This window comes from Oncorhynchus kisutch, linkage group LG5 (genome assembly GCF_002021735.2).
Source record: "Oncorhynchus kisutch isolate 150728-3 linkage group LG5, Okis_V2, whole genome shotgun sequence".
Classification (NCBI taxonomy): Eukaryota; Metazoa; Chordata; class Actinopteri; order Salmoniformes; family Salmonidae; genus Oncorhynchus; species Oncorhynchus kisutch.
In genome coordinates this window covers 3151339-3172023 of record NC_034178.2, presented here as the reverse complement: position 1 = coordinate 3172023, position 20685 = coordinate 3151339, and the positions used below count along the sequence as shown (strand labels likewise).

Here is a 20685-nt window from a genome sequence, read left to right as displayed (position 1 = left end):
CTGCTATAGCTGCCCCGGTCTATTGAAAGTGCTGTTATTGTGAAGTGGAAACATATAGGAGCAACAAAGACTCAGCCGCCAAGTGGTAGGCCACACAAGCTCACAGAACGGGACTGCCGAGTGGTAGGCCACACAAGCTCACAGAACAGGACCGCCGAGTGGTAGGCCACACAAGCTCACAGAACGGGACCGCCGAGTGGTAGGCCACACAAGCTCACAGAACGGGACTGCCGAGTGGTAGGCCACACAAGCTCACAGAACGGGACTGCCGAGTGGTAGGCCACACAAGCTCACAGAACGGGACCGCCGAGTGCTGAAGCGCGTAACACATACAAATAATCTGTCCACAGTTGCAACACTCACTACCAAGTTCCAAATTGCCTCTGGAGCTTCATGAAATGGGTTTCCATGGCTGAGCAGTCGCACACAAGCCTAAGATCACCATGCGCAATGCCAAGCTTCAGCTTCAGTGGTGTAAAGCTCGCCGCCATTGGAGTTTGGACCAGTGGAAACGCATTCGCTGGAGTGATGAATCCCACTTCACCATCTGGAAGTCTTAAGGACAAATCTGGGTTTGGCGGATGCCAGTAGAATGCTGCCTGCCCCAATGTATAGTGCCAACTGTAAAGTTTAGTGGAGGAATAATGGTCTGGGGCTGTTTTTCATGGTTCGGGCTAGGCTCCAGTGAAGGGAAATCTTAACGCTACAGCATACAATGATATTCTAGACGATTCTGTGCTTCCAAATTTGTGGCAACAGTTTAGGGAAAGCCCTTTCCTATTTCAGCATGACAATGCCCCCGTGCACAAAGCGAGGTCCATACATAAATGGTTTGTCGAGATCAGTGTAGAAGAACTTGACTGGCCTGCACAGAGCCCTGACATCAACCCCAACGAACACCTTTGAGATGAATTGGAACGCTGACTTTGAGTCAGGCCTAATCGCCCAACATCAGTGCCCCACCTCACTAATCCTCGTGGCTGAATGGAAGCAAGTCCCCACAGAAATGTTCCAACATCTAGTGGAAAACCTTCCTAGAATAGTTGAGGCTTTTATAACAGCAAGGGAGGACCAATTCCAAATTAATGCCCATGATTTTGGAATGAGATGTTCGACGAGCATGTGTCCACATACGTTTGGTCATGTAGTTTACCTTAATGCGATGTAACTTTTCCTGCATACAGGACAGATATATGGTCTCTTCCTTGTATGAACTCTCATATGCAATGCAATGTCAATTCTATCTTCTGGTTGAAGGCTTTCCCACAGTCTTTGCACTGACATGGTCTCTCCCATATGTGTATTTTTGAATGGATGGTCAAGTGTCCCTTACATGTGAAGCTGTTGCCACATTGTTTACACTGATAGACGTTTTTGTGAGAAGACCGATCTACCTCTGCCACCGTTTACCACAAATGCGGAAGTGCAACATAGGCAGATTGAGAAGCATCCAATGCAAAAAAAAACAACCCATCTCTAGCTTAAACTGACAGATTTGTATTACGTTACTTAGATTGATGCACTGATGTGTCAATGGACTCTAGGGGGTTACACAGGAAGTAGTTTGTTTCCTGGATTATGTCAAAACAAATGTGATAGGCTACATCAATATTCTAACATGCAGTACAGATGTGATAGGCTACATCAATATTCTAACATGCAGTACAGATGTGATAGGCTACATCAATATTCTAACACGCAGTACAGATGTGATAAGCTACATCAATATTCTAACATGCAGTACAGATGTGATAGGCTACATCAATATTCTAACATGCAGTACAGATGTGATAGGCTACATCAATATTCTAACACGCAGTACAGATGTGATAAGCTACATCAATATTCTAACATGCAGTACAGATGTGATAAGCTACATCAATATTCTAACATGCAGTACAGATGTGATAAGCTACATCAATATTCTAACATGCAGTACAGATGTGATAAGCTACATCAATATTCTAACATGCAGTACAGATGTGATAGGCTACATCAATATTCTAACATGGAGTACAGATGTGATAGTGGCCCAAACATCCTGTATGTCATTGTTAAACAATTGAACAAGAACTCCTGTTGTTTAGAAAGATGAGATTAGAAAACGTTTTGGTCCAGTAAATTTGCACAGAATGGGAAAGTGTCTTTGGCGCTCTGGCTTACATTAAATGGATGAAAACATACACATTACATGAAGCATTTACATGTCAGTTCATCTTATTTAGAATTGCCACTCAGGGGATTTCTCCAGCCATTCTTCCGTGCGAGTGGCACCTTTCATCTCCAACCAGACGGCAGCATTTGGAAGGATAATGCAGTGGGCGGGTATGGTCGTTGAAGACCTGGAGTGCTTTCCTTGTAATGTTCTGTGTGTACAGTTCTTGCAGTTGTGGCTGTTTTGCTGCTGATTACTTTGCTGACCTGACTGACAACTTTTGCCAGTTTACTCCTGTCCCTGAACGAGAGGGTCCCAATTCCCATACCAGGTGGAGATGAAGGTGAGAACACTCTCGATCAGGGATCTTTACACCATGGTCAGTGTGTGTTTGCTTGCATTATTCCGCATTTTACCACCAAGGCATTGTTCTTTAGTCTTGGTGAAATGGACGTCAATTAAGCTATTGTCAAAACATGTCACGAGGTCATCAATTAACTGGGAGAAACTTGAGCTGGATTTGCCATCCAGGCAAGCAACCAGAGCCATGTCATCCGCATACAGGTATTTGATGAAGGTGAGGTCACTGTTTTTGCATATGTATACGGAGAACAGGAGTGTGTTCTGTGCTAGATACAGCTGTGAGGACTTCCTGAAGCCAGCAGTGTAGGTCCCTGAAACTGAGCGCTAGATTCAGTTTACCAATCTAATACTGACTGGTGATTTCCCATCAACACACATTACTCAGTTTGTTCTGTTGTCAATTGCCAGAAAACAACATAATTATTCAGAAGTTGGACGTATTAAGAAATTCCCAATGACAATGTATTCATTTGTTGTTTTCATTTCATATTCATTTCAGACTATTATTGCAGTCAGTGCAGTAATATCATTTATGAACTTTAGTATGAGTGCTCATATGTGATGTTAGGCGATGTTTATAACCAAAGCATTTGTAACATTCTTTGCACTGGTAAGGTTTCTCCCCGGTGTGCATACGCTGATAACATCTTAAATAGCTTAATGCAATGTAACCTTTCCTGCATACAGGACAGATATATGGTCTCTCTCCTGTATGAGCTCTCATATGCAATGTCAATTCTATCTTCTGGTTGAAGGCTTTGCCACAGTCTGTACACTGATATGATCTCTCCCCTGTATGTATCCTTGAATGGACTGTCAAGTGTCCCTTCTGGTTAAACCTTTTGTCACATTGTTTACACAGATAAGATTTCTCTCCTGTGTGTGTTCTTGAATGGATGGTCAAGTGTCCCTTACATGTGAAGCTGTTGCCACATTGTCTACACTGATATAGTTTCTCCACTGCAGCAGAGCAGTCTGGATGAACTGACAGGGGCTGATCACTGGTTGGTTGTGGTACTCTGTATCCCTCTACATCAGGATCTGTTTTGATCTCCTCAGTTATGATGATAGGTAGAGCTCTCCTCTCTACGTCATCCACAGTTTGGTTTTGGAAAGATGTGAGGGCTGAGGTGGGTCCTCCTGACTGAGTCTGAGCTCCTGTTGTTCCTGTTTAATCTGTGTGGGTTCTGGGTCATCCTGCCCCAGACTAGGGTTCCACTCCTGCTCACAGTAATGATTTTCATGGGGAACAGCAGGAGTGAGTAGCTGGAAGTCTGGAGGGGAAAAAATATATTCAATCAATATAGACTTATCTTAATGTCTGTCATTTTGTTAGGAACACCTCTCTGTGCTCAAAAATAAAACTAGTTTGTTGACTGGTCTTCACCACAGCACAGAAAAGGCTATACTGACACTCCTGACATACAAAAAAATATTTAATTTGAGAATTAGTTCAAATTAGGTTACATTTATGGTCAGGATTAAGGTAACGGGTCAGTTCTAGATTGTGGTTACTTGTTTACAGGACAGGAGTGTCCTTATAGCCGGTACCCCAGCACGTGACTTAACAAAGCAATGTTGGCGAACCAGGAGTTGCGTTCATGGGTGCTCATAGCCAGAGAGGAAGAGGGATTCAACTAGTTGCCACAAAGTCAAAATTGGCAAAATAGTGAAATCGAACATTTGCTTCTTAATCTTAATTTAAGGTGTGGTTAAGGTTAGGTTTAAAATTTTCAGATACATTTTTGAAATAGGTGGGATTTACGCCTTTGTTACTGTGGTAACTAGTATCGACCGAGGAAGATACAAAGCTCTTTGGCATGAGAGAGGCTATACGGACACGCCTGGAGCACAAAATTGATGACGTATGTCGCGCAGCGAGAGTTGAGTGGAGACGAACGGATTCTGTTCAGTCAGTCATCGTAACTCGCTCTCGTTGTTTTCGTAAAGGGCCGCCAAACGACCTATGGGAACTCCTTCCCCTTTACGTGATCTGATTGAGATGTGCTGAATTTGACATTTGTCTGCCAAAGTTGGAACTTGTGAGATTACTCAGATAAAAACAGAATGAATCTGAACAACCAACAACCACAAGGAGAATAAGGTGAGGAAACAGTCCACGTCAGTCAGGCCCATCTTTTTTAAAGAAACACAATTTATTTAAATCTATAGTTTAGTCAAATAAGTAGTTTTGTTGTAATCACAAGAAAATCTTAACTCAAACTCCGGTAAAGAGTGCCACAGTCAGGCAGAAACATCTGAATGCTCTTAGTTTCCCTGTCTGATATGTCTGCTACTTAGAAATACTGTAACAGTAAATCATGATGACATTCACTGCTATCAACCTTTCTCCAATAGAACCTCATAGTTTACACAGACCCACCTTTGACAAATACATCCCCGTGTGAAAAGGCCTCCCACGGTCTGTGTTTGTCAACGAGCTCAATGTATTCCAAACACTGGTGGTAACCAGATGATCCCAATAATTCAGGTAGTAAACGTTGGTACAGTACAATGCATTCGGAAAGTATTCAGACCCCTTGACTTTTTCCACATTGTTACGTTACAGCCTTATTCTAAGATGGATTCAATTGTTTTTTTTCCCCTTCATCAATCTATACACAATACCCCATAATGACCAAAAAAAAGGAAATATCACATTTCCATAAGTATTCAGACCCTTTACTCAGTACTTTGTTGAGGCGCTTTTGGCAGCGAATACAGCCTTGAGTCTTGTTGGGTATGAAGCTAGAAGCTTGGCACACCTGTATTTGGGGAGTTTCTCCCATACTTCTCTGCAGATCCTCTCAAGATCTGTCAGGTTGGATGGGGAGTGTCACTGCACAGCTATTCTCAGGTCTCTCCAGAGATGTTCAAATCGGGTTCAAGTCCGGGCTCTGGCCGGACCACTCAAGGACATTCAGAGACTTGTCCCGAAGGCACTCCTGCGTTGTCTTTGCTGTGTGCTTAGGGTTGTTGTCCTGTTGGAAGGTGAACCTTCGCCCCCAGTCTGAGGTCCTGAGCGGTCTGGAGCAGGTTTTCATCAAGGATCTCTCTGTACTTTGCTCCGTTCATCTTTCCCTCGATTCTGACTAGTCTCCCAGTCCCTGTCGCTGAAAAAACATCCCCACAGCATGATGCTGCCACCACCATGCCTCATCGTAGAGATGGTGCCAGGTCCAGATGTGACGCTTGGCATTCAGGCCAAAGAGAATAGTTTAGGTGCCTTTTGGCAAACTCCAAATGGACTGTCATGTGCCTTTTACTGAGGAGTGGCTTCCGTCTGGCCACTCTACTATAAAGCCCTGATTTGGTGGAGTGCTGCAGAGAATAGTTGTCCTTCTGGAAGGTTCTCCCATCTCCACAGAGGAACTCTGGAGCTCTGTCAGAGTGACCATCGGGTTCTTGGTCACTTCTCCCCTGATTGCTCAGTTTAGCCAGGTGGCCAGCTCTAGGAAGAGACTTGGTGGTTCCAAACCTCTTCCATTTAAGAATGATGGAGGTCGCTGTGTTCTAGGGGACCTTCAAATGCTGCAGAAATGTTTTGGTACCCTGCCCCAGATCTGTGCTTCGACAGAATCCTGTCTCGAAGCTCTACGGACAATTCCTTCGACTTCATGGCTTGGTTTTGCTCGGACATCCACTGTCAACTGTGGGACCTTATATAGACCGGTGTGTGCCTTTCCAAATCATGTGGTACATTCAATTGATTGGACAAGTGGACTCCAATCAAGTTGTTGAAACATCTCAAGGATAATCAATAAAAACAGGATGCACCTGAGCTCAATTGAGTCTAATAACAAAGGGTTTGAATACTTATGTAAGTGTTAAATGTATAACCTGTTTTCGCTGTGTCATTATGGGGTATTGTCTGTAGATTGATGAGGGTAAAATTAAATTGTGTCCGTTTTAGAATAAGGCTGTAATGTAACAAAATGTGGAAGGGGTTTGAATACTTTCCGAATGCACTGTATATTCCATATATTAGCGTTACTAGGCTACACTGAACCATGGCGGACCCAATGTATGGCTTTTTAAAAAATATTTAAATGTGTTCCAGTGCAACATACCTAGTTTTCAACCACTGATACTTGGCTTACGGAGCGCTCTTTGAAATAAGCATTTGTAACGCAGTATTCCAATGAATCAAGTTTTTAATTCGTTACGTTAGCTAATTGGCAGGTCACGGTGATGTCTAGAATGGTGACCAATAATACAAGTCATTTCTCCCTTTCGCTTGCCCATCAAAATAAATGGGGTCAATGACAATTAGCCAGCATAAACTAGTCTCACCAGGACGACTGACTGAACCGAATCCATTCGTCTCCACTCGACATACGTCATCAATTTGGGCACAATGCATGTACCCTTCGGCATAACACAACGTGCCACATGCATCTAGTCTATTAACTAGTCTACAAGTCAAATCTCGTTACAACAACTGCATTTCGCTACAAACCTACTCTGTGCAACGTTATCTCTGGTTTGCTAACCATGTCCAACAGCCTCCGTAGACGCTCGGTCTCCTCTGCTGAACGGCAGATTTCTTCCTGATACTCTGCTATAATCTTCTCCACGACCACGAATATCTCCACAGCAGCTGCTGACAAACGCTTGGTGACGAACACATTCAACAACTGTAGTTTGGACATATTGACAATGGTTATGAAAGTCAAGCTGTTCGTTTTATTAAAGAGATGTTGGTTGAAACCTCTCTCTCTCTGATTCTGCGTACCGGTTGATAGCGACCTTGTTCTCGTTTCGCTAAAGTTGGTCGGTGAAAAAAAGACTTAATTACAATAACACCACCTGCCGTATTGGAGCATTTCATGGAAAACCATTGTTGTCAGTCAGTATATTCCCAAATATTTTATGTTAAGGTATGAGATCTTTGAGCCACATTACCTGGACCAAGTTTTGCCCTCAGTTTCAATATGGGTCCCTTCACAGTTTTATTTGAGACGACTGTACAACCATCAAGATTAATTGTCAGATTCAACAGAAGATCTGTTTGTTTCTTGGGACCTAGAACAAGCATCTCTGTTTTGTCCGAGTTTAAAAGTAGAACGTTTGCAGCCATCCACTTCTTTATGTCTGAAACACAGGCTTCTAGCGACGGCAATTTTGGGGCTGCACCATGTTTCATTGAAATGTACAGCTGTGTGTCATCCGCATAGCAGTGAAAGTTAACATTATGTTTTCGAATGACATCCCCAAGAGGTAAACTATATAGTGAAAACAATAGTGGTCCCAAAACGGAACTTTGAGGAACACCGAAATTTACAGTTGATTTGTCAGAGGACAAACCATTCACAGAGACAAACTGATATCGTTCCGACAGATAAGATCTAAACCAGGCCAGAACTTGTCCGTGTAGACCAATTTGTGTTTCGAATCTCTCCAAAAGACTGTGGTGATCGATGGTATCAAAAGCAGCACTAAGGTCTAGGAGCACGCAGACAGATGCAGAGCCTTGGTCTGATGCCATTAAAATGTCATTTACCACCTTCACAAGTGCAGTCTTAGTGCTATGATGGGATCTAAAACCAGACTGAAGCATTTCATATACATTGTTTGTCTTCAGGAAGGCAGTGAGTTGCTGCGCAACAGCTTTTTCTAACATTTTTGAGAGGAATGGAAGATTCGATATGGGCCGATAGTTTTTTATATTTTCTGGGTCAAGTTTTGGCTTTTTTCAAGAGAGGCTTTATTACTGACCAATGTATTCCTTGCTTTACTCAAAGCCATTGGCAAGTAATTAGTAAAGATTGAAATAAGTAGGGGGCTGCCCTGGGGAATTCCTGATTCTATGATTGTGTTGGAGAGGCTTCCATTAAAGAACACCTTCTGTGTTCTGTTAGGCAGGTAACTCTTTATCCAAAATATAACAGAGGGTGTAAAGCCATAACTAGGGCTTTGGCGGTCATGAAATTTCATCAACCAGTGATTGTCATGACAACAACTATCGGTCTCACGGTAATTGACCGTTAATTCACATAAACACATTTAGCATCTCCTGGCTTCCACACACTTTTTAATACATTGTAAGGCTGCATGATGCGACTCTAATGATGATTTGAAAAAAGTCGCTTGAAAGGCATTGGCTCTGCTTTGTGTTTTTTTGTGTGTAGGCTGTACACACTACTGTACATCAGTCTCTCATTCACAATTTGACAAGCACTTGATAATGCCTACAATTTCACGCCAGCATCCCTTTGTGTGGCCGTAATGCCCCCCAAAACAATCCATGCCTTTTGCAGCCAGTGGAAGTTGTGCCCTTCTCGCTGAGTGCTGCACTCTGCATCACATGATCGGGTCTTTCTCACAGGCCACAAGACAGACACATCAGGGACCCAACTGCGCCGTCCTTATCCAATTCTGAGGTGCATATTGAAGCTATTGGAAGAACTGTCCACATTTACTTTACATCAGCCAACAAGATGAGTAGGCCTAACGAACAACAAAAGCACTAGTTTATGTCAATCTTCTATCCCCCAAAGTACAGAGTTCGACCTATTCTATTCTGTGCGAGAAATAAATATTCCAAACATAGTCTGGGACAGTTGTGGGATGCGATAGATCCCAAATTAATACAACCATTTGCATCAAAACAATTTTTTTACGGAATGAGGCTGATGCAACAGATCAGAACGTTTAGCTTAATATTTTGATAAACTCTAAGGCTATTTCTTCACATTATACGCACAGCAATGCCCAAACTTGAAACTCACGTGCTGTTTATGTATGCCAGTTAGCCGCTACACCCTTTATAAAGCGGATTAATGTGCTTCATTTTAAGAAGTTATTTGGCCACTTTAGTTGTGATACAAACCTTATTAAAACATATAGGCCTATGGGCTAGGCTACATGAGGTGTGGGACTATGATTCGAAAAAGTTGCAAAAAAAGGCATTGTTTCTTATTATCAATATATAATTCACAAGTGATAGGCTAATATTGTCACCCATCAGACTATTCTTGATTCAATCTTGTCTTTACATAATATATTATACTAAATAATATGTGTGAAATTTATTTAGATTTAGAATAGACCATTATCAGAAATTTGATCCTCCTTTTTTCAGTAGAGGCCATCATTCTGTTTTCTCACGCAATTGCATAACCTATTGAAATGTTGCGCAACATGAGGTCATGGGCTCTCAAGAAGGGTTTGATTATATTTTCGAATACATTTGCATTGGTGTCAGTGATTATAGAGACAATAGAGTGTTGAGTACCGGGCAGTTAGTAAGTTTGGTAGACTACTAATGACCATCAGCAGCATCAGAGCTTGGAGAAGCCTAATTACCGTGACTAAACAGTCACGTGGAATTTGACTGCGTTCATGACTCTTGACCGCCGGTATGGAGGTAATACGGTCACAGTGACAGCCCTAGCCATAACACATACGTTTTCCAAAAGAAGACTTTGATCGATAATGCCAAAAGCCGCACTGAAGTCTAACAAAACAACGCCCACTAAGGGTTGGTAACAGGCTGATTGGTCAGCTATTTGAGCCAGTAAAGGGGGCTTACTGTTCTTTGGTAATGGAATTACTTTTGTTTTCCTCCAGGCCTGAGGGCACACACTTTCTAGTAGGCTTAGATTGAAGATATGACAAATAGGAGTTGCAGTATCATCCACTTTTATCCTCAGTAATTTTCCATCCAAGTTGTCAGACCCTGGTGGCTTGTCATTGTTGATAGACAACAATAATGTTTTCACCTCTTCCACACTCAAAATGACAATGCTTACCTTTCATAATTTTACGAGTTATAATTGGATGTGTAGTGTCAGCGTTTTTTGCTGGCATGTCATGCCAAAGTTTGCTAATCTTGCTATTGACAAAATCATTAAAGTAATTGGCAATATCAGTGGGTTTTGTGACAAATGAGCCATCTGTTTTAATGAATGATGGAGCCAAGTTGACCTTTTTGTCTAAAATTTAATTTAAGGTGCTCCAAAGCTTTTTACTATTATTCTTTATATACTTTTGTCTGTGTTTCATAGTATGGTTTCTTGTTTAAATTCCGTTTAGTAATATGATTTCTCAATTTGCAGTATGTTTGCCAATCGGTTGTGCAGCCAGATTTATTTGCCATTACTTTTGCCTCATCGCTCTCAACCCTACAATTTTTAAATTCTTCACTCAAACTCCAGGCATTTAAGTTTTTACAGTCATTGTCTTAATGCGGGCATGCTTATTAGTAACTGGAATAAGCAATTTTATAAATGTGTCAAGTGGAGCGTCTGGTTGCTCCTCATTACACATCACAGACCAGCAAATATTCTTTACATCATCAACATAAGAATCACTACACATTGTATGACCTCTTATACACGACTAGGCACAGCCTTTGAAATGTTGATTTTCCTAGATATGGCTACTTTATTGTGATCACTACATCCAATGGATTTGAATACTGCTTTAAAGCAAATTTCTACAGCATTAGTAAAGATGTGATCAATATATGTTGACGATTTCATTCCTGTGCTGTTTGTAACTACTCTGGTAGGTTGACTGATAATCTGAACCAGGCTGCAAGCACTGGTTACAGTTTGAAGCTTTTTCTTGAGTGAGCAACTTAATGAAAGCCAGTCAATATTTAAATCACCCAGAAAATATACCTCTCTGTTGATGTCACATACATTATCAAGCATTTCACACACATTATCCAGATACGATTAGCACTTGGTGGTCTATAGCAGCTTCCCACAAGAATGGGCTTTAGGTTAAGCAGATGAACCTGTAGCCATATTACTTCAACAGTATTTAACGTGAGATCCTCTCTAAGCTTTAAAGAAATGTGGTTCAGAATATACACAGCAACACCTCCACCATTGGCATTTTGTATTTTCTGTAAATGTTATAACCATGTATTTCTACCACTGTATCAAATGTTTTATTTCAGTGAGTTTCAGATATGAATTCCATCTGTTACTAGCAAGTTATTGATTTCATGAACCATGTTTCTTAGGTTACAGATGTTAATGTGGGCTCATTATGTTTGAGCTGAGTGGACTTCCTACTAGGGCACACCGCCTCAGTGCTAGCAGTAGAACTCTTGTTCATAGGCACATGATTACTGCATACAATAACTGTAGGATCAACAGAGGCAATCAGGGCAGTTAGGGGGACATGAATTAGGTTACTTATATTGTGTCTGCAAACACCATTGGGATAATGTACATTTTCTGCAGCATTATGACAACTCAGCGACAAAATGGTAGGGCTTAACTGAGCTGGGCTTGGATCATCGATAAGTCATTGTCTCAACGCATCCTTGAAATGTGTGGACAGAGTCCAGGAGCCAAGATGATTCGGATGGACTCCATCATTCCTGTAGAGCATTTTCTGTTTTTCATTTTCTCTAAATCTAAAAGGCACAAACTAGATTTGAGTCATTGTAATAAGTCATTGAAAATGCTATTACTCCAACCTTGTGAAAGTAACAAACTGACACGTTTTCATTTGTCAAAAACAACTTTATTTCAAAAGAGTGCCTTTGATTTGACGGCCTGCACATGTGCAGTTCGGGGCGGGGCGACCGTAAGACCCAATGACGTTTCTGCGCATTTACAATGTCGCCATTGCATCGCCTACAAGTGTGATCGGGATTTCTATTGGAGAAGCAGTTTCTACCCATCTTCATACTGTAATGTCTTTGGTGCACCAACTGGGAGGAGGTAAATGTTGATCCTAAACAGTAACACAGGGTCAGGGGTTGTGTTCTCAAAGCGTTTCAAAGTAGGAGTGCTGATCTTGGATAAGTTTAGCTTTTTCAATTATAATGAACGGACAGGAGTGATCTGATCCTAGATTAGCACTCATCCAAGATGCTTCATGAAAACAGGCCCAGATACATTCCCATCTGCCTAATGGGTCAGGTTGGGGTTGGGGTAGGAGGCAGGACATATAGCTGATAGGCAGGTTTAATACATCCTCCAGTATGAATGACATCCATTTTATTTTAAGTACTTTATTACAACAAATTATTTGCTACATTATATAGATTGTCAAATACGTAATAGGCTACTTCAATATTCTAACATCAGTACAGATAGAAGATAGTGGCCCAAATATCCTGTATGTTATTGTTAAACAATTGAATAAGAACTCGTTGTTCAGAAATCCAAATGTGTGCTCTGTGCTAGATACAGCAGTGAGGGAGTTTGATTAGGCTGAACCGCGGTGCACCTGGCTATGACCTGTCATGTGATTGGATCACACCTGTGAGGCAGCATAGTGTCAAACTGATGCAATCACTTTTCACCTGGTGCAAACTCTGCCCACCCGGGCCAGCATAATCAAATTCCCTCATTATAACGGCAAATAGGCATCCAAAAAAAGCACCAAAATGAGCTTACAAATTGGATAGAGTGATGCTTTACACTCCACATGCACATTGTTACTTTCCTCAGCTACAAAACCACATAATGTTGCTCAAACAGAAGGGGGAAGTAACAAAAAGTCACTGACAACCAAAACAGGCAGGGTTATACGAGGGGTTCTGAAAGACACTCGTTGGGGTATCCACTGATAGTTGACTAGTCACAACAACTGGAATGTAAATGACAACCACCACGAGCACCCACTAAATTTGCCCAAGAAGAGGCCAACACAAGAAAAACCCACACCAAACTTAAAAGACAGGAAACAAACCAAAAAGTTGAGCAAAACAAATACAGGGAAGATCAGACAAATGAAACATTTTCTATAAATGAAATAGGGAGAGCCAACTAAAAAGGTGTTGACCGAACGTCCACATTTCAAGGCAACTGAAGCACTGGGCCAGCCACTCTTAAATAGCAAAAGGGCCAGGACAGGTGTAACACATACTGACTAACGAGGTGACACAAATCGCTGCCTCCAACGTGCTAAAGTGCTATACATCCTAAAGTCCAACCTGAAAACATAAATTGAAAAAACAAAACCTTTAACACACAACTACATTTGTTTTGTTGTCAAGTGGCAGGAAATATGATAATTATTTACAAGTTGGATGTAACAAGAAATTCAAGTGAGTAATCATTTGTTGTTCTCAGTTCAGGCTGAAACTTTTGTGTGAGTGCTCATATGAGACTTCAAGCTTCCTTTATAACCAAAGCATTTGCCACATTATTTGCACTGGTAAGATTTCTCCCCTGTGTGAACACGCTGATGAAGTCTTAAATAGCTTAATGCGATGTAACCTTTCTTGCATACAGGACAGATATATGGTCTCTCTCCTGTATGAGCTCTCATATGCAATGTCAATTCTATCTTCTGGTTGAAGGCTTTGTCACAGTCTTTGCACTGATATGGTCTCTCCCCTGTATGTATCCTTGAATGAACGGTCAAGTGTCCCTTCTGGTTAAACATTTTGCCACATTGTTTGCACTGATAGGGATTCTCTCCTGTGTGTACCCTTGTATGGATGGTCAAGTTGCTCTTCTGGTTAAACCTTTTGCCACATTGTTTGCACTGATAAGGATTCTCTCCTGTGTGTGTCCTTGAATGGATGGTCAAGTGTCCCTTACGTGTGAAGCTGTTGCCACATTGTTTACACTGATATGGCCTCTCCACTGCAGCAGAGCAGTCTGGATGAACTGAAAGGGGCTGATCACTGGTTGGTTGTGGTACTCTGTAGTCCTCTCCATCAGGATCTGTTTTGATCTCCTCAGTTATGATGATAGGTAGAGCGCTCATCTCTCCATCATCCACAGTTTGGTTTTGGTAATGATGTGAGGGCTGAGGTGGGTCCTCCTGACTGAGTCTGTGTTCCTGTTGTTCCTCTTTAATATGTGTGGGTTCTGGATCCTCCTGCTCTAGACTGGGGCTCCACTCCTGCTGCTCAGGGGGAACGACAGCAGTCAGTAGCTGGAAGTCTGGAGGGGAAAAAAATATAGTCAATCAATATTGACTTCTTAATACAATACCTGTAATTTTGTTTGGAAGACCTCTCTGCACTCAAAAATAAAACTATTTTGTTGACTAGTCTACACTACAGGACAGAAAAGGCTATACTGACACTCCTGACCTACAAAAATACACTGCTCCAAAAAATAAAGGGAACACTTAAACAACACAATGTAACTCAATCACACAAGTCAATCACACTTCTGTGAAATCAAACTGTCCACTTAGGAAGCAACACTGATTGACAATAAATTCCACATGCTGTTGTGCAAATGGAATAGACAACAGGTGGAAATTATAGGCAATTAGCAAGACACCCCCAATAAAGGAGTGGTTCTGCAGGTGGTGACTACAGACCACTTCTCAGTTCCTATGCTTCCTGGCTGATGTTTTGGTCACTTTTGAATGCTGGCAGTGCTTTCACTCTAGTGGTAGCATAAGATGGAGTCTACAACCCACACAAGTGGCTCAGGTAGTTCAGCTCATCCAGGATGGCACATCAATGCGAGCTGTGGCAAGAAGGTTTGCTGTGTCTGTCAGCGTAGTGTCCAGAGCATGGAGGCGCTACCAGGAGACAGACCAGTACATCAGGAGACGTGGAGGAGGCCGTAGGAGGGCAACAACCCGGCAGCAGGACTGCTACCTCCGCCTTTGTGCAAGGAGGAGCAGGAGGAGCACTGCCAGAGCCCTGCAAAATGACCTCCAGCAGGCCACAAATGTGCATGTGTCTGCTCAAACGGTCAGAAACAGACTCCATGAGGGTGGTATGAGGGCCCGACGTCCACAGGTGGGGGTTGTGCTTACAGCCCAACACCGTGCAGGACGTTTGGCATTTGCCAGAGAACACCAAGCTTGGCAAATTCACCACTGGCGCCCTGTGTTCTTCACAGATGAAAGCAGGTTCACACTGAGCACGTGACAGACGTGACAGTCTGGAGACGCCATGGAGAACGTTCTGCTGCCTGCAACATCCTCCAGCATGACCAGTTTGGCAGTGGGTCAGTTATGGTGTGGGGTGGCATTTCTTTGGGGGGTCGCACAGCCCTCCATGTGCTCGCCAGAGGTAGCCTGACTGCCATTAGGTACCGAGATGAGATCCTCAGACCCCTTGTGAGACCATATGCTGGTGCGGTTGGCCCTGGATTCCTCCTAATTCAAGACAATGCTAGACCTCATGTGGCTGTAGTGTGTCAGCAGTTCCTGCAAGAGGAAGGCATTGATGCTATGGACTGGCCCGCCCGTTCCCCAGACCTGAATCCAATTGAGCACATCTGGGACATCATGTCTCGCTCCATCCACCAACGCCACGTTGCACCGACTGTCCAGGAGTTGGCGGATGCTTTAGTCCAGGTATGGGAGGAGATCCCTCAGGAGACCATCCGCCACCTCATCAGGAGCATGTCCAGGCGTTGTAGGGAGGTCATACAGGCACGTGGAGGCCACACACACTACTGAGCCTCATTTTGACTTGTTTTAAGGACATTACATCAAAGTTGGATCAGCCTGTAGTGTGGTTTTCCACTTTAATTTTGAGTGTGACTCCAAATCCAGACCTCCATGGGTTGATAAAATGATCAATGGAAATCAAATTTTGCGTGATTTTGTTGTCAGCACATTCAACTATGTAAAGAAAAAAGTATTTAATAAAAATATTTCATTCATTCAGATCTAGGATGTGTTATTTTAGTGTGCCCTTTTTTTTGAGCAGTGTATATTTAATTTCAGAATGAGTTAAAATTAGGTTAGGGTTAAGATAAGGGTCAGTTTTAGATTTTGGTTAGTTGTTTACTGGACAGTCGTAGGGCTGGGCGGTATACCGTATATTACTATATACCGGTATTGATGCACGGACCGGTTTGGGTTTTTACTTTACCTTCTATAAGGGTATTTGAATGTTTGGTTTGTTAAATGTGATACGCTGTATGTAATGTCCACTTTTATAGTTTACTCCCCTACTTCACTCACTGCTCTCTCATGCCGCTTTCCACACAGACCTAGCCCTACCCCTGTCACTCGAGTGCATTTGTTGTTGCTCGACCACGGGACACTTGCATTCAGTCTGCATGTTCAATGCAGCACATGCAACAATGTTGATAACTACGATGCTGTTTCCACTTTGCTTCTTAATCTACAACATCTACAAACTGCTAGTTTGTCTTTTCTTAGCAAGTTGTGGCTAAGTTGTTAGCTGCTAATCGCTAGTTATCTGGCTAGCTAGCTAATAAATGTACTGAGTCGGAGCAAACTTAGCTAGCTATACAACCTGATACCAGTGATGGTGTAGGCCTAAAACAGCATGTTTGTGCAACAGTATCTTCTAAATCAATTTATTTTAGTTTGAGTTTTTATTTTACCTTTATTAAACTAGTCAAGTCAGTTAAGAACAAATTCTTATTTTCAATGATGGCCTAGGAACAGTGGGTTAACTGCCTTGTTCAGGGGCAGAACGACAGATTTTTTTTTTTTTTTACCTTGTCAGCTCTGGGATTAGATCTTGCAACCTTTGTTACTAGTCCAATGCTCGAACCACTAGGCTACCTCACTTTTTTTTGCCCATATCATGCAGCCCTACGTGACAGTGTGGAAATAATCTCAAATGAGTGCAGGAAATGATTTTGAGTTGAAGTTTAATTGAACAGTAGAAAACAATTAGAATGAGTAAGACCCATTGAAATAAGTTAGAATGGATGTGTTGCCACCCCAGGGTCAAGCACTACTCATAAAGCAAATGTCTAACTTTTATATTCAAAAACATAAAGTACCATCAAATACTGTCAACATTTAGAAAAATACTGTGATACGATATTTTGTCCATATCACTCAGCCCTAGTATTTTGTAAAAACAAAAGTACTTATAAAAGGAAGCTGTTACCATGTTCCAACGCATATTATATAGTTTCTGTTTCATAGTTGTAACAAAGGCACTCCAGAAATAAAATTGATTTAACAGTGGAATTTGTGTTTTTACATATTGCCTACATCAACTAATGAAAATGCTATTTTGTTACTTGGAATCAGGGAACAAATATTTTCCAATGTTACCAAAGACCATCATGAACACAATCAAATTATTATTTCAGTGATAGCATATGAAATGTATTAATTACACTGTTAGAATTTTGCAGTCAGAATGACTGCTCATTTGCATAAAGGGGATCCTTCGAGGCCCAGCGGTTCTAGTGTTTACTATATTTAAAACCAAATACCTTGACTCAAGTAGTACTATATTTTACTTGGATTTTCACTTTTATCTGAGTCATTTTCTATTATGGTATATTTACTTTTACTCATGACAATTTAGTACTTTTTCCACCAATGCTCAGACTCGTCCTCTAGCTTGAAAAGAGACATCCAAACTCTTGCGGTACGGTACAGTTGCTGCATGTAAAGTAGTTGAACAACATGGTAAGAACCCGAAGAAAAAAAACACCAATCAAAACCGTCTAACCCATAGCAGAGCTCTTTTGACGTACCCACTTCATTATACTCGCCCTTAATCCAGTCGCCATATTGGGATGAAGCTACACCCTTCACCTCCCTTTAGCATATCACAATGTGCCACATTAATCTAATCTATTGGTCTACAAGTCAAATCTCGTACAACTGTATTTCACTACAAACCTGCTATGTGTGAGGTTCTCTCTGGTTTGGTAGCCATGTCCAACAGCCTCCGTAGACGCTCGTTCTCCTTTACTGAACGGCAGATTTGTTCCTGATACTCCGCTATAGTCTTCTCTACGACCACGAATATCTCCACAGCAGCTGTCGACAAACGCTCGGTAACGAACACATTCAACAACTGTAGTTTCGACATATTGGAAATGGTTATGAAAGTGTAGCTGTTCGTTTTATCAAATAAATATTGGTTGAAACCTTTCTATAAGAATCTGCTTAGCGCCCTTTGAACAACAATTTCTATATAAAAAATATTAAAAAATGGATAGTGTTCTCCTTTCACAAAAGCTGATCGGCAGAAAAAAAATACTGCATTGCATTAGCGCCACCTGCTGTTTTGGAGCATTTCATGGAAAACCAGTTATTGGATCCAGCCCATTACCTGGATAAAGCAGAGTTTTTCCCTCAGTTTCAATGTGGGTCCCAAGACGCCGTTTTATTCATGCCTTTGCCTTGTCTGTTAGTACCTTCTAATTAAAGTTGCAATAGAGCCCCACAGTGGAGGTATCATAATACCCATCAAATCTAGTGGTCAAACAGGGAAATGGTTCCAATTGTAGTTCTTTATGAAAGCCACATTAGTAGCTAATTACTGTTTCATTTTTGTGGAGTAAATACAGGTGAATATACAAGTCAAAAGTTTGGACACACCTACTCATTCAAGGGTTTTTAATTTTTCTTATTTTCTACATTGTAGAATAATAGTGAAGACATCAAAACTATGAAATAACACATGGAATCATGTAGTAACCAAAAAAGTTTTAAACAAATCTAAATATATTTGAGATTATTCAAAGTAGCCCCCCTTTGCCTTGATGACAGCTTTACACACTCTTGGCATCACCAGGCCCAGTGAATCAGAATGAGTTTTTCCTCACAAAAGGGCTTTATTACAAATAGAAATACTCAAGTTCATCAGCTGTCCAGGTGGCGGGTCTCAGATGATCCCACAGGTGAAGAAGCTGGATGTGGATGTCCTTGGCTGGTGTGATTTCACATGTTCTGCGATTGTGAGGCTGGTTGGATGTACTGCCAAAGTTTCTAAAGACGTTGGAGTCGGCTTATGGTAGAGAAATTAACATTGAATTATTTGGCAACAGCTCTGGTGGACATTCCTGTATTCAACATGCCAATTGCAGGCTCTCTCAACTTGAGACATCTGTGGCGTTGTGTGACAAACTGCACATTTTAGTGGCCTTTTATTTTCTCCAACACAAGGTGTAAACAAATTTGTGCACAACATTTGAGGGAAATAACCTTTTCAAGGATCTTTAATTTCAGCTCATGAAACATGGGACCAACACTTTACATGTTGCGTTTTAGATTTTTTTTCAGTATAGATAACCACCGACTGTAGTTACATGTACAATGCACATTACCCTCCTTACATGTAAAAAATAAAATAAAAAATAAAAAATAGCATAATGAATGTTGTGACCTCTTTATTGAAAATGTTTCTTTATAAACATTGCATGCCACAGATGTAGGACCTGAATGTAGAAATCTTGGTCTGCTGGCCAGTGCCCAAAATCCTTATGTTATTATCCCTGCATGTCAGTACCTTTCAGACAATCCCCCTATCACTGTTGGTCCTCTTCAGTGACCTTATGGCTGATGGTTTTAACTTTCCTCTTGAGAATTAGAATCAGAAGTAGTTGTATAGCTCATTGTAATACTTCACCTCTTCTGGCAAATAGTAACCTAGACTGTCCTGATCATCTAGTTGATCATTCCAGATAATTCCTTCATCTCAGCAGAAATATCCCATCCACATAGTATGATTTTAGATGTGCAGATAGACCAAAGCCCAGTCTATTTTACTGTTACTATAGTCAAGTCTGTGGGTTATGGTATTTTAATGTAGATCTCATTTCAGTAATCAATTTAGCTAGCTAGTAAAAGTAACTTTTGTTGTCTTTCAGGTGGGATGGACTGGAAACCCAGTGACAACACTTGGGTCTGTAGCTGCCCTTTTCCGGTGGGAAAGAGAAAAGGCCCTGTATTTACCAGAAAAGGTAGCTCATCCACCATGGCAGAAGATGAAGATCCAGACTGTTGATTGGGAAACAAGAACAAACAATAAGGCATGAGGATTGAGTGTTGAGTATGAGAAACAATTTGTTTTCTGTCCAGATAAATATGGTGATACAGCATTGAAAAATACCCACCACTGACCATGTCTCTTTGTTTTCCAGTCCAACAGGAGTGCATCCCTCAGTCCATCCAGTGCATGGACATCCCGTGCCAGTGTGATCCGGTTGTGGAGACTACAGCAGGACAAGCCTGTAGACAGACAGGTCAGTAACTCATCAAATATGATACAATATTGTGTAAAACAGTGAATTTGTAGATGCATCAATTTTGACTGTGTCCCCTTTCCCCCATGTTAAACACATAGACATGATATGCGGAACATCAGGCTCACCCCACGAGAAGCAGTGCATGGTCAACGCCGCCCTCAGCAACAAGATCTGCTGGAAGTGATGTACTTTCTCGCTCTGGGGGTAAGACATAATTTAAACATCACAGATATAAATTCCCACTGTGCCCATGATGAAATGCAACTGTGAATTGTGCTGTACTACTCAATGAAA

The 20685-nt window shown here is 41.6% G+C and overlaps 1 protein-coding gene across 2 annotated transcripts; it reads right to left on the bottom strand.

The window, feature by feature from the left end:
- Positions 1-1477: 1477 nt before the first annotated feature.
- Positions 1478-18412, bottom strand: LOC116374144 (zinc finger protein 135-like). 2 transcript variants are annotated; one of them, XM_031824076.1, is made up of 2 exons: positions 18038-18412; positions 1478-3792 (listed from the first exon to the last, which is right to left on the bottom strand). In XM_031824076.1, the coding sequence occupies exons 1-2, from the start codon at positions 18228-18230 to the stop codon at positions 3605-3607; spliced, it is 381 nt and encodes a 126-aa protein (XP_031679936.1). In that variant the 5' UTR covers positions 18231-18412; the 3' UTR covers positions 1478-3604. The 2 variants fall into 2 exon arrangements, with proteins under 2 accessions (XP_031679936.1, XP_031679935.1); XM_031824075.1 differs by lacking the exon at positions 1478-3792 and adding an exon at positions 11983-14385 and having other exon boundaries at positions 18038-18407.
- Positions 18413-20685: the final 2273 nt, after the last annotated feature.